The sequence below is a fragment of the Triturus cristatus genome, chromosome 2_2, assembly GCF_964204655.1.
Source record: "Triturus cristatus chromosome 2_2, aTriCri1.1, whole genome shotgun sequence".
Lineage (NCBI taxonomy): Eukaryota > Metazoa > Chordata > Amphibia > Caudata > Salamandridae > Triturus > Triturus cristatus.
This window is the reverse complement of record NC_140582.1, coordinates 752,183,725-752,196,305: the sequence shown is the minus strand read 5'-3', so window position 1 is coordinate 752,196,305 and position 12,581 is coordinate 752,183,725. Positions and strand designations below refer to the sequence as shown.

At 43.1% G+C, this 12,581-nt stretch overlaps 1 protein-coding gene across 2 annotated transcripts in view; it reads right to left on the bottom strand.

Annotated features, from left to right (window-relative positions):
* FGL1 (fibrinogen like 1) overlaps positions 1 to 12,581 on the bottom strand; it is a 360,978-nt gene that overhangs the window by 211,299 nt on the left and 137,098 nt on the right. For both annotated transcript variants that reach the window (XM_085641997.1, XM_085641998.1), the window contains one exon: positions 4,769 to 4,928. In XM_085641997.1, coding sequence (XP_085498123.1) covers positions 4,769 to 4,928 — 160 coding nt within the window. The remainder of the gene's footprint in view (positions 1 to 4,768; positions 4,929 to 12,581) is intronic.

Genomic DNA, 12,581 nt, shown 5'->3' with positions numbered 1-12,581 from the left:
TTGGCCGAGCGGCCTTGTTTAAGATGATGTCTTTGCCGCGCTTTCTGTACGCGCTCCAGAACACGATGGACTTGGTTCCGGCGCGCTACTTCCGTGAGGTGGAGAGCCTGCAGCGGCGCCTGTTCTGGGACGGGAGGCCGCGTATTGCTCTGGCCAAATTGACGCTCCCGTGGTACGATGGGGGGGTTGCCCTCCCGGATATTAAACGGTATTACTGGGCCTCCCAGCTAGCTGCAATTAATCATGGCCTCTACGGGCCCGCCTTGAACCCGGCATTTGAAATGGACAAGATGCTCCTGCCCGGTGGCGATTACAATCGAGCGCTCTACTCTGGCGCGCCCGACTCCCGTCTGACGGGGCCGACGCGTGTCATGGTGCGTGTATGGCACGCGGCTAATGCAGCTATGGGGTGGAAGGACCGTTTGACCCGGGCGTCACCGCTATATGCGTCTGAGAGGTTGGGCTCCCTGTGGACATCGAAGGGCTTCGAGAAGTGGGACACGATCGGAATCACCACAGTGGGAGATCTCTGGACGAGGGGGGGATTCAAAACTTTTGAGACGCTGCAGACGGAGTTTCAGCTGCAAGGCAGTGAGTACTTTCGGTACTTACAAGTCCGCCACGCGCTGGGCTCCGTCTTCCCGGATGTCGCGTCCATTCCGGAGTCTTCCCCCCTGGAGGACAGAGTGCTGGATGGCCATGTTCCAGACAGCACGATCTCCCTTATATATAAAAAACTGATCAACGACAGATCGTGCCTGCTGACTAGTCTCCGCGAGGCCTGGGTTGCCGACGGGCTGGAACTAGACGACGAGGACTGGATCTCCGCGGTGGCCTCTCCGAAGGAGGTGGCCATCCCGGCTCGCCTTCGCTTCGTCCAGCTTAAGATCCTCCACCGGGTTTACGTGACGGGGCCAAGGCTTCTACGTATGGGCTTTGCTGGGGATGGATTGTGTAAGCGTGGCTGTGGTGCTTTGGCAACTTTCATGCATATTCTGTGGGAGTGCCCAAAGGTGGAGCGATTCTGGCGTGGTGTGCATGAGGTCCTGCGTGTGGTTACGCGTGTCGCGCTGTTGCCTGAAGCGAGGAGATGCTTGCTGAATGTGTGGGAACCAAATGACTATTCGGTCCCGCAGACGCGGTGGGTGACTCTGGGATACATGATAGCTAAGCGGGACATTGCTCAATTGTGGGGATCCCAGAGGCCCCCGGCGGTGTTGGCCTGGAAAGAACACATGGATTGGTGTATGTTTCGTGAAAAGGTGGTGTATGTGGCGAGGGGTAAGCCTGGGGCGTGGGTGAAAATCTGGGGCCCCTGGAACGCCTATCGCGGGGGTATTTGTGAGCCGCCACTGCTACCGGCTGCCTCACCAGCTCCGTCCCCCTAGCCGACCCCCTCCCCCAGCCGTGGGCATGTGGGCCCCCAGTCCCGGATCTGCTCCCATTCCCCCTCTTCAGAGTTAGGCTGCGGGTTGGGATCCCCCACTTAAGGAGCACGTGCCGACATCTTGGATTGCGGGTTGCCTTGCGGGTGTGGTTTTTGGTGTTGTCCTGTTTTGATAAAAGGGAACCGTACTGTGGGCTTGGAGCTATGTGGCCTGCGCTATTGCTATCTCCTGATTTACCAATCCGAACCGCCAAGAGACTCTTACTGTATGTATGTCATATGCTTCTGCCACTCTAGCGGCCGGCCAGATGGTTGTAGGCCCATACTTGTAACTATTTTAAAAATGCAATAAACGGTTTCAAAAAAAAAAAAAGAAATATGGATAGCGCATGGGTTTGATATGGCAAATCTGAATGTTGGGCTCTAATGAAACAGACGGATATGGGGAGGGTCAGTGCTGCATTGTTGTCTCACATGGGTTCTGACGGGTTGTATTGCTGTGATGAAGAACGCGATGTTGCTGCCTGGAGCCATGCTCTCGTATTGTTCAAGGGCAGGGGGACATTATTATCGAAATGTACTTTTCACACTCAAGATGATTGTAATCAGTGCAGAGATCTGTTTATTGTTTGTTTACAAAACATAAATAAAGTTTCAAAAAAATAAAAAAACACAATCCAGGCATTCACACAAGAGAATAATCCACAGATGTTGTGGAATTATAAGGTTACAATGGTGGCTAAAATATATGTCGGCTCCACTTATCGGTAGAATAAGCCGCGTGAAATTGTTTGAGTAATAACATCCACAATAAATAAACAGAAGGAAAACACTAAAATAGCCTCACATAGGTTTGGTTGCTGTTCCAGGAACTCATAGCCAATCCTGTCAAGTAAATCCACAGCAATTTTTGCATTTTTAAGTAGGCTTATTCCAGTCCTGAAACACCCACTAGCATAGCACTGATACCTGCTCAGCATCCTCCAGGCAACTTCACTCCAGGATTCTAACCACCGAAAGGAAAACAATTCTAAATGTCATAGTCATAAGAGTTAGTGCTAACAAACTGAGAAACCAAGCTTAACCAAGTAAAACATAACAATATGAATAGCCTAGCACCTGCTAAAGTGCTCTTAGTTCCTCATGCATCAATGCCTCCCTCTGTTGATTGGTTAGGGACAATCGTGAAGCCCTCATCAAAGATGCACTATCGTTTGAATGAATTAAATGGTTCTTTGCTACAAACCAAGTTCTCTACTTGTAATTCTGTTAAGGATCAGACGTCGTAGCCTTTGCCAGAACCTCACTAAAACATAATCCTAAAGTGAATTACCATGTGTCTTTGAAAGGGTCACCAAGTGATTTGCGCGTTTATTAATGATCCAAATTAGTTCCAATGTTGCTACCTGGCACAGAGTGTTCTGAGGGACTACCTGAATGTAGATCTTGTACACAAGATTTCATGGCGCAGTATGCGAAGAGTTGTCTATAGTCTTTGGGTATGCAGGAGTTGTATGAGAACCCACACACTTGTGTATCGATATCTTAGGCAAGAATTAAGGAGATCTTCTTAACAAAGGCCGCTAGAGAGAGAATGGATATAAATCATAATTCATTTACGGTGAAGCTATATCAGATGGGCCCTACTATTAAAAATGATGAATACTCATATTTAGCCTTTGTGACGAACCACCAACATCACTACATCTTAGGGAGGATCAGTTTAAAATATATTATGTTATTTGGTTATCCCACTGATTCTTTAGGTGACCTTCCTTCTTGCCCCTGTGATGGGCCATCACCTCAAACAGATTTACATCTTATATTTCCTTGTACTTTATATAGTGCCCCAAGGAAAAGATACATTCTTCCACTTTTATGCAAATACAGTTTTAGACAATGTCGCCCATCTTTATATTTCATTTAAAAGCTTTCTGATAATTTTGTTTGTTATTCATTTACTTATTTTTTCTGGTCATCTTTGAAGAGTAGGAGTTCCCAAACAGTAAGAGTGGCAACATAAATGAGATGTAACTTTGATCATACGCAATGAGCAATTTTATTCTAAGGGCACTTTGCATTTGCACTTTTATCATGTTTTGTTATATCATATCAGATGTTTTTTAATTAATTATTATAATGTATTTGGAATATTGTATTATTTTAATCATTTTACTATGGCTTTTTTACGTCATGTAATATATAATGTATAATGAAGTGTGTATTTTACGTACTCTATATGCTACTGAAATATAGCGAAATAAAGAATCTTTGACTGACTGACCTACTGACTGGCCATGTTAAAGAACTTTGAAAATGTGTAAGTCATGGATGTTCAGCATAGGTTCAGGAGAGCTGGATCCAGCCCTCCATCATACCCACTGGGTACGATAATTAATTGGGTAATTGTATTTGCGGCTGTTTACAGCGCTTCGAAATTGCAGGAGTGTGGAATGAAGCACTATTTAATAAAAACAAGTTATTACATTTTAGTGAATACTTAACCTCGATTTAGACGTATCATAGGTAGTTATATAAATACTGCTCTTTTAATCAATGTCTTTAAATAGTCTTGAGACTTTGCTTTCCCACAGGAGGACACAAACACTGTTTTGCATGCTCTTAACAAAAGTGGAGTGATTTACTGATCGTCGAGTCTCGGCCTCCTGTTATCTTCACTTCCACAGTTATCGCTCATACCAAAGGATCATTTTAATGGGGGGGGGGGAGTGGTTGTTTATTATGTTCTCCTTATCGCTCCCTGGCCAGCCGACTACGCAGTCATGTCAGTGGTGAGGCCAACAAAGACGCCAGGACTGTACCATCTATCTCTCAGAGCGGTGAGAGCGTGAATGACACGGCATTCAATGGTAGCGCCGGACAGATCGGATCTAGAGGTGACCCAGGAGGCCTGAATGCAGACGCCGCTCTCCATTGTGTTAACGTGACACCCGGCAGCGCAGGGATTGGTCGGGACTTTAGACCACAATTGTACAATAATGAGTCATAGAATGACAAAAGAGCGAAGACACACAAACCTAAGGATATCACAAAGGAGGAAAGGTCAGTGCGACCAGAAGCACACGTTGAAGATTCTCAGTCCAGCATTTACACACCTGTAAATTCAATTCATCCCTAGCATTGATCTTCTTATAAATTACACTCTCTGAAATCAAAAACCAGACACTCCAAATATGGAAATAAAAAAATACAACAAAGAAAATGGTAAAATAACGATCTCTAAATGAATATGTTTGAAGCAGAACATTGGATCGTTGGCACTTGAACTGCCAGTGAAGGTAATTCAAAGCTCCATCCATTTAAGTGTAATGCCCTGGTGCCCGTCAGAGCCTGGTTCACACCTTACGATCCCGCACCCACCTGTCGAATGGTTGGCTGCCGTCCGAGCGTCTCTGAAGCACAGTCCAGCCCCCTCCTTCGGACATGTCACAGAAGGCCTGGAAGGCACTGGGGCTCCGAAGAGGTTTAATCTTATAAAATCCACTCCGTCGATGCCCACTGTTGAAAATCTCAGCACAATCTGCTCCAAAAAGGGATACACGTAAAATAAATCACTCAGTTCCAATATGGAATACACAAAAAACAGAAATGGCAACAAATCATATAAATGTGGCTATCTGATTCAAAGGCAGATAATATATTGTTAATTCTTTTTCTCACCAAATCGCTATCATTCTTACTCCTAATAATAATATTAATAATAGGAAGAATGATAAGAAGGGCAATGCGACAGCTGCCTCGGGTGTGATAGCCTCATGCATGTAATTGTGCTGCCATTTTTGGATTGCTGCTATTATTGTCAATTATACTGACAATATTCATTAACACAATCATCGTCCTGCTTTGTTACCCTATGGCCATGAATCCATAGTCCAAAAACACACACTGCAGCCATCTATGGCCTTCCTGGTGGGCGGAAGAATTATAAGGGCACCCGAGGGACAACCAGTGCAGCTGGGCTGGGATCAATATGTTTGATATGTGATGATATTTAGGTCTTCTTATTCATATAGGAGAGACCAGTGGGGTCTAGCACCCCAATATCATTATCAGAATATTCCCTGACATACATATCATGTCCTAAATTCTTCCCACAGAAATATCCCATTTTTGGAGTTAATAATAGAAAGTTTGTAAATGATATTTATAACACGATGATTGTGTCAGATGATATTTCTGTATACATGACTCTGACATACAAGCAGAGATTTGTAGATTCATGATAAATTCACAATACATAAACCAGAAATTCCACAACTAGGAAATATCAGGAAGGCCATTGGACAGAGATGGTGAAATGCATTGATTGATCTGTCAATATGAAAAAGTACATTATCTAACAAAATATGAATATTGAAGGTCAAGTCACAAAGAAAACTCAGAAATGTATGCTTCATAGGTCTCCTCCTATGATTTACATGTATTTTCAACTTCTACGGAATGTATAATATTCTGCGGGAATGTTCTTGAAATCTGTGCAAATTACTGACTGCCTTACCTGTTCCTGATTCTGAGCCGCACAGGAACACCAGGAGATCTCTTACGAATATCCATGTTTCTGGACTCTAGTTCAACATTCACGACTACAGAAAATGCTCCATGCTTGTGAATTTTCATCAGCGGCATGAATTGGCACCTAACCTACTTCTATGCATCAAGATTTGAAATTTCCATCAGCAAATTCAACTATATGTCCAAATGTGTGTGAATCTCTATTGATTAAGGATCTAATAAGAAATTGTAACTAACACTTCGTACTTCAAAAACAAACCTTAAAGTTAGCACATTGTGCATGGTTAGGATGTACGGTCACGTGCGGGCCCATTACAGAGAAAGTGATTCTTTCAAGGCACAGTAGTAGGGAATTAAAATCATGAGTTCCATTATTTGACCCTCTGGGGTGGGCTTCGCCATTTCCCAGATGTCACTCTTGCTCCATGGGGCACCTGTCTGTGTCCCTCGATAGAGGGCACCATTTCTTGCTTGCTTCCTTTCACCGACTTGTCAGTGGTAGATGTACACTACAGTGTTAGCCGCTGATTCGGCCACGTGTACTTCTTCTCCCTCTAACATTCATCACTATCTGCCCTTGACTTAGCAATCCAACTGACGCAGTTCCTACAAACTGCATGGACCAAAATGTATATAAAAGTTGTAATACTATTAATCCTAGAACAGTGTGATGTATAGCACCGTACAGACCCGGAGCAGGAGCCTGACAATTATTTTGAAGCGAACTTGCTTTAAAAAGTTCTCTCTATAATCACAGCAGAAACCCTAGGGTCTGAGTACGAGTTGCACTGCACTGAGGAGCAGGTAAATCAACATGCAAACATAGTATTATCATGCTGTAACTCCACTCTGTAACTAAACTTATTAGAATTATTAGTCGAACCCAAAGGGATGCAGCAGTGCTGTGTGAGAGCGCGCTTCCCGCTCGTAAAACCACACAGGATGTCCAATTCTGTTGCTCACAGGAGGAGAGATGTGTACGCTGTGGCTGAGCGGTGGTAATGTATGCTGCGGCTCTCTGCGGGGTGAGTGGAGGGGGCAGGCTCCCGGGGCCTCTGCCTAAAGCAATCCTGCCTGGCGTGAGCACAGGTGCACTCCGTGTGACTGTTATGGAACTCCGCAGCTGGAAATCGCCGCACAGCAGTGGAATCTGGAGGAGTGGAATCTCCCAGCTTAGATGGTTTCACCCAAGGCAAACAAAGAGTGAGGAGGCAGGCGCCATGTCTGGGCATGCAGTTCATTGTGTGGAGTCTTCTGGACCTTTGAGGCAGAGAGGTGCCTGAGGACCTCAAGGAACTTTACTGAGGAGGGGGCTGAGGTCATCATTAATATCTAGCTGTCTCCCTTTGTTACTTTCCTTGTCTATCCCAATGATCTCCTTCTTCCTCCCACATTTTGTTCCCTGTGTGCCTTTATTTTGGGTTTCCTCCCTCCCAGTCTCCCTTTCCCCCGCCTCAGTCTCCATATCCCCCTCTCGGTCTCTTACTCCCCTGAGATACTACTCTTAAAGGTGTTGCGATCACGGTTCCTTTGCTTGCACCAGAAGCTGTGACCCCCTCCGATGAGTCAGTCCACCCCAAGGACCACTGTCTCTGCCCTATAGCCGGTGCTGTGGTGATGGGTGGTGCTCACTGGTTCTTCCAGGAGTAATACAAAGAGTGACATGTCAGTTTCACATCCAGTGTGAATATATATATACATCTATATCAGAAAATTGGCGTGGCGTTGCCCTCTTCTGCAATATGCACCATGCCCTCAGTCAGCTTATGTGGCTGGGGTGTTCACGGGTGCTTCCATCGTGGCAACTCCAGTTAGAGAGAGTGCGGCATGTGGTGCTGTCACACATGGCAGAATTTCGACATGTTACAAGGATATTGCTACTCTTGGTCAGAGCCTCAACTATCACACAGATCACAGCCTCAAAGAGCATATCAATCTTGCAATTGAGCATTAATGATAATAAATGCAATTACAATTACAATATGTGGGGTGTTTGATTTTACTGCAAATGTCTGTAAGCAGGCGGGGCTAATGTCGGCAGTCTGAAGGCCACAAGCACATGACAAATTTGTCTTTGTGATCATCTGAAATAGGTATCATGGGACATTTCATGCTTTCTGGAATAGGCAGCGTCCAGAGGGTGGGACAGGCAACAAAGGCGGCTTCTGGCTCACAAATACAGATCCACACAGAGAATGTGGGGTGCTATGGGGATCCACCCGAATGTGACTTTGGAGCTGGGGAACCAGGTTTGAGTGTCCGCGTCGGCTCAACATCCTGTGCTTCTGGGTAAATCACTTAATCTCCCTGTGCATACCGAAAATGAACGTGTCCTTGTGTGACATAACTGGTACTCATGTAAAGCTCTCCAATACCTGCGGTTCGAGTTCGCGCTATATAAAACTGCAAAAAACAAACAAACAGGAGAAAGACATTGCTTCTTAGTTAAGCGAAAAATGGCTGAAGGTTTTTAGTTTAGCCAGTTAATGTGTAGGTGCGACCACAGGAAGGTGGGGTTTCCCAGTTACATAATGGAGTACTCAGGATTTACCTACCCAAAACTTGTGGTATGAACAGGATCTGACAGGGAAATGGTCACTAGAGTCACCCTTAATTCACTCTTAAGTGTCCACTTTTTAACTGTGATGTTGTGATGAATAAAACAGAGAAGAAGAGGTCATGCATCTTATCTTCGCAACAAAATTTTTTTTAAATCAATTTCGCTAACATACTTCACAAAGAGAACTCAAATCAGCTTTGCAAACACAGCATCAGATACAGGAGCCACAAAATAATTTATTGCGAAGCACGCTAGAGGAAAGATAGTCTCTCCTCCTCCTGCAATTGAAATATGGTCGGTGTGGAAGCTAAGGCAGGCGTGAAGGAGGGCAGTAATGGATGCAATCAGCATCCCTGTGTCAGACCTAGCTTCTACAGCCTCACCTGGAGCTCTAAGATCACAGCTTGCAGAGGCCCTTCTAGTTGGAAACAGGCAAAGAAGGTGAACTGCCTCAATGCACAACCAGGTAAAATACAAAACAGGCAATAAACAATTGTAACGACTTTCCATTATTCTCATAGGACTCAAATGTAGGCAGGTGGCAAAGGGCAGAACATGGGTTTGTATCTAAAGAATATTCATTAGTATATCGCATTCTTTGAAACATGCATATATTTGTCTGATTCAATAAGCATTCCACACATGAACCCATACTTTGGCATTCATGCACCGTGGGTATCCTGTCAACTTCTTTTAGTGGGGTCATGAACAACCCACATGCTGACTGATTGGCTTAGACAGTATTTTTCCGTGAGCACCAGAGCAGCAATTGTGGACCACAAGAATACTTAATAATATGTTGAACCACAGAAAATGAAATAGATGGTGTTAGACCTGGTCCTTTTTGCAGGGTTACCCCCAAACCTTTCGCCTTTGCTCCAGCGGAAGAGGGCACATTTACATATCCTCCCTGCGTCACAGACCCGTCATCACCCTTACTCATCCACGCACACATTCATTGGTGGGGCCCATAACACCAAAACTCATACGTCTCACTTGAATCTGCACACAGGAGGAAAGAAGCGCTGGACATGTGGGGTACCTTATTGCCTATAGGAGGAAAAATTATTTACATTATATACATCATATACATTAGTACCTATAGAATCCTAACTTTAACATCAAGGCACTCCACCTCTTGGTCGATGGACCAATTAGTTGGACTGGTTGATGGAGATTTTAGAACCAGCTAAAACACATTAAAGCTTCGGAACCTTTGATTAATCAATACCTATTAAAAGAATCACAAACTCAATTTTTGTAAAGTAATGTTAGTTTATCTCATTAATTCGTTTTCATTGGCATAATCAAGCTTCAATCAAATCAGAGTTTTCAATGAATATCTTTGGCACAAATTTACATACAATTATATTTACCTAAATTTTGACACTGGCGACTATTTCCAGAAACCCGTCAGCCCTGCAAAAATCAAATCCCTTCTGGCAAAATCGTCCAGTCAAACTCAGGTTAAGACCCAAACAAGTACGGGAAAAGTTATTTCGCTCAGCACGACACAGTCCGAAAGGTAACCAAAGGACCAGGCAATCATGCTAGCAAATCGATTCTCCACACCAGCAGTCACCGAAGGAAATTTGGAACGCACTTTTTTCCCCTCCCCTAAATTTCCCCTTTATATATCCTAATTCTAGGATAATATGCAACATTTTCTAGGAGTAGAAATGTTCTGATTGGCTAAACCCCTGAATTTTGAAATTCTGAACTCTGTTCCCAGGTTTTCTAGGTTCTCAGGGAATTGAACAAGTCATCCCTCGATTTGTATTCTTTTGTACCGTTCTCATGCGAAAAGTTCCGAAGTAACAACATATGGACCTCCGGGTACAGGTCGCTATTGTATTTTCAGTCATTCACACTAGCTGAGTCCTGGCAATCCTCCACGTTCCTATCCTTGACGAGGAACACATAGTCTTGTTGATAGAGGTCGCCTGGAGATCTTTAGAGCCATCCGAATCTGCGCAGTAGACATCACGCTCAAATGACGGTGGACACTTCCGAACTCCATTTTGAATATCGCGGCCTAGTAGGCCCGAATGCCAACTTAAGCAAAACAAACATAAAAAAAAAATTAATATACGGAGATGAAGATTCTAATGTTTAAACCCACACTAATCCCAATATATATTAGTATTTTCCTAGCTTATAGCAACATTTAAAGCAATAATACTCACCATTCCGCACACCAGGAGCACAAAACCATTACAAGGGCAACACAAATCATGCAATTCTCTATTTCAACACATCCTACGGTTAGTTTGCATACCACAGTTACTAATTTAATTTATTAGCCATGCAATTAGCATTTTAGTCACACGTGAATCTTGTGTTTATCAAGGTGTAAAGGTTGATTAATAATAACACTCCAAACCGTTAATACAGGTTAATATTTAGTATGGTTACGTATTTAGTATTTTGTCATGCAAATAGATAAGGTATACAACATTTTTGCTTTACCTGCTCCACCAATCCCCTCTTTGGTGATTTTTAATATCACCACAATTCCCACTAAATTTCATGTTATTTTTATGGAAATGATTGCTCAGTTCTCTTACTTAGTTTTGTTACATTATGGTTTCCCCCATTTCATCCTCTCTTGTTTTCTTATACATACTTTCTTTCCATTCTTCCAGTTCTATATCTCCTACTTCTCTTTCTTTCAGCTCCTTTCTCTTTCTTTTCGCAACCTCCCTTTTTATTTTATTTTGTAATTTTCTTCTTTTTATGCAAACACATCCTAATCTCAAAATCAATATTAGTATTACCACACAAGTTACTGGCATTAGAATCTTACCTACAAATGAACTACCTAATTTGGTTAACATACTTTTTATAGTAGAAACCCCTTTACCAAGCCTTTCCCGAACACTTTCAACCTCCAGTGGAACAATTTCCTCATGCAAATCAGTTATATTCTTGATATAGTTCTTTAAATTTTCACCCTAGTCAGGAATGTAAGTATAGCAGTGTTGTACCTTCAGCATTTCACAGACTCCTCCCTCTTTTGCTAGAATAATATCAAGGGCAAGTCGATTTTGCATATTCATGGCTCTCATGGCAACCATTTCGGTACTTACCAGTAAGAACCCACCAGCAGTGCTTGTCGATAAGCGATCCACTACTGTCGACAATTTTCTAATTTTATGTGCATTCAGAGATATTCCAACGGCTGGTATCAGTGCTCCAAAAATATCCCCTACAATTTCTGACCAACTTTCCCTCCTTCAGCGTGTTAGTTGCCTACCTATCTCGTGCACACCGTCTTCTCCCCTGCCCACATGGAATATTTTTGGGAAGACCAGGCCTAGGTACCATGTACCATACCAATGGTCCGGTAACCAATAATAAGCCCTGTTCCCGCAGATGAAATATATTCCAGGGAATACCGGATCTTTTCCTCCTTTAAATCCCCATCCTCCCATGATTCTATATACATCATGGCATTCACTCGCACCACCAAAATAATTAAAATAAACAGCTTTATTCCTTCTGATACACAATTTCCCTCTCTGAGGCCAATCCAAAGCCATTGTGGGACTCATTTCTCCCTTTAAATGATTTTCTTTCTCCACATCCCAAACTGTCGTCTCCCTTTTTTCCTCAGATACCTTTCTTTGCATCTTAATTCTCCTCTCTTCCACCATTTCCAAGAAGGTCTTCTCTTCCTTTCTCAGACTACAAGTAAGATTGTTCATAAACACTTCTAAAGCTAATTCTCTAGTTTCCAAGAAATATTCACCTAAAGTTTTACCAGGTTTCATCTTATTTAGTTCAGGAACTACAGGGACCTGTGCAAAAATGTTATCTACATCCGAGTAATAATATTCTAATTTCCCTGTTTTATAGAACCAACTTGCTAATACACTACATGTTATTCCATATGTCACAGGAAGGTGGTGATAGGTAACACCCTCCGATACCGATGCAGGTAACTGCATGCAAACATAGCAATCTCTAACGTCCATAGTCTTTACATATTCATATAGTAATTTTGAAAAAACATTATTAGAATAATCAGTTATAGACCTATCCTTATGTAAGTCAGTTCTATCTACCAATCTAGTTGCATGAGCACCATAAACCTTTTAC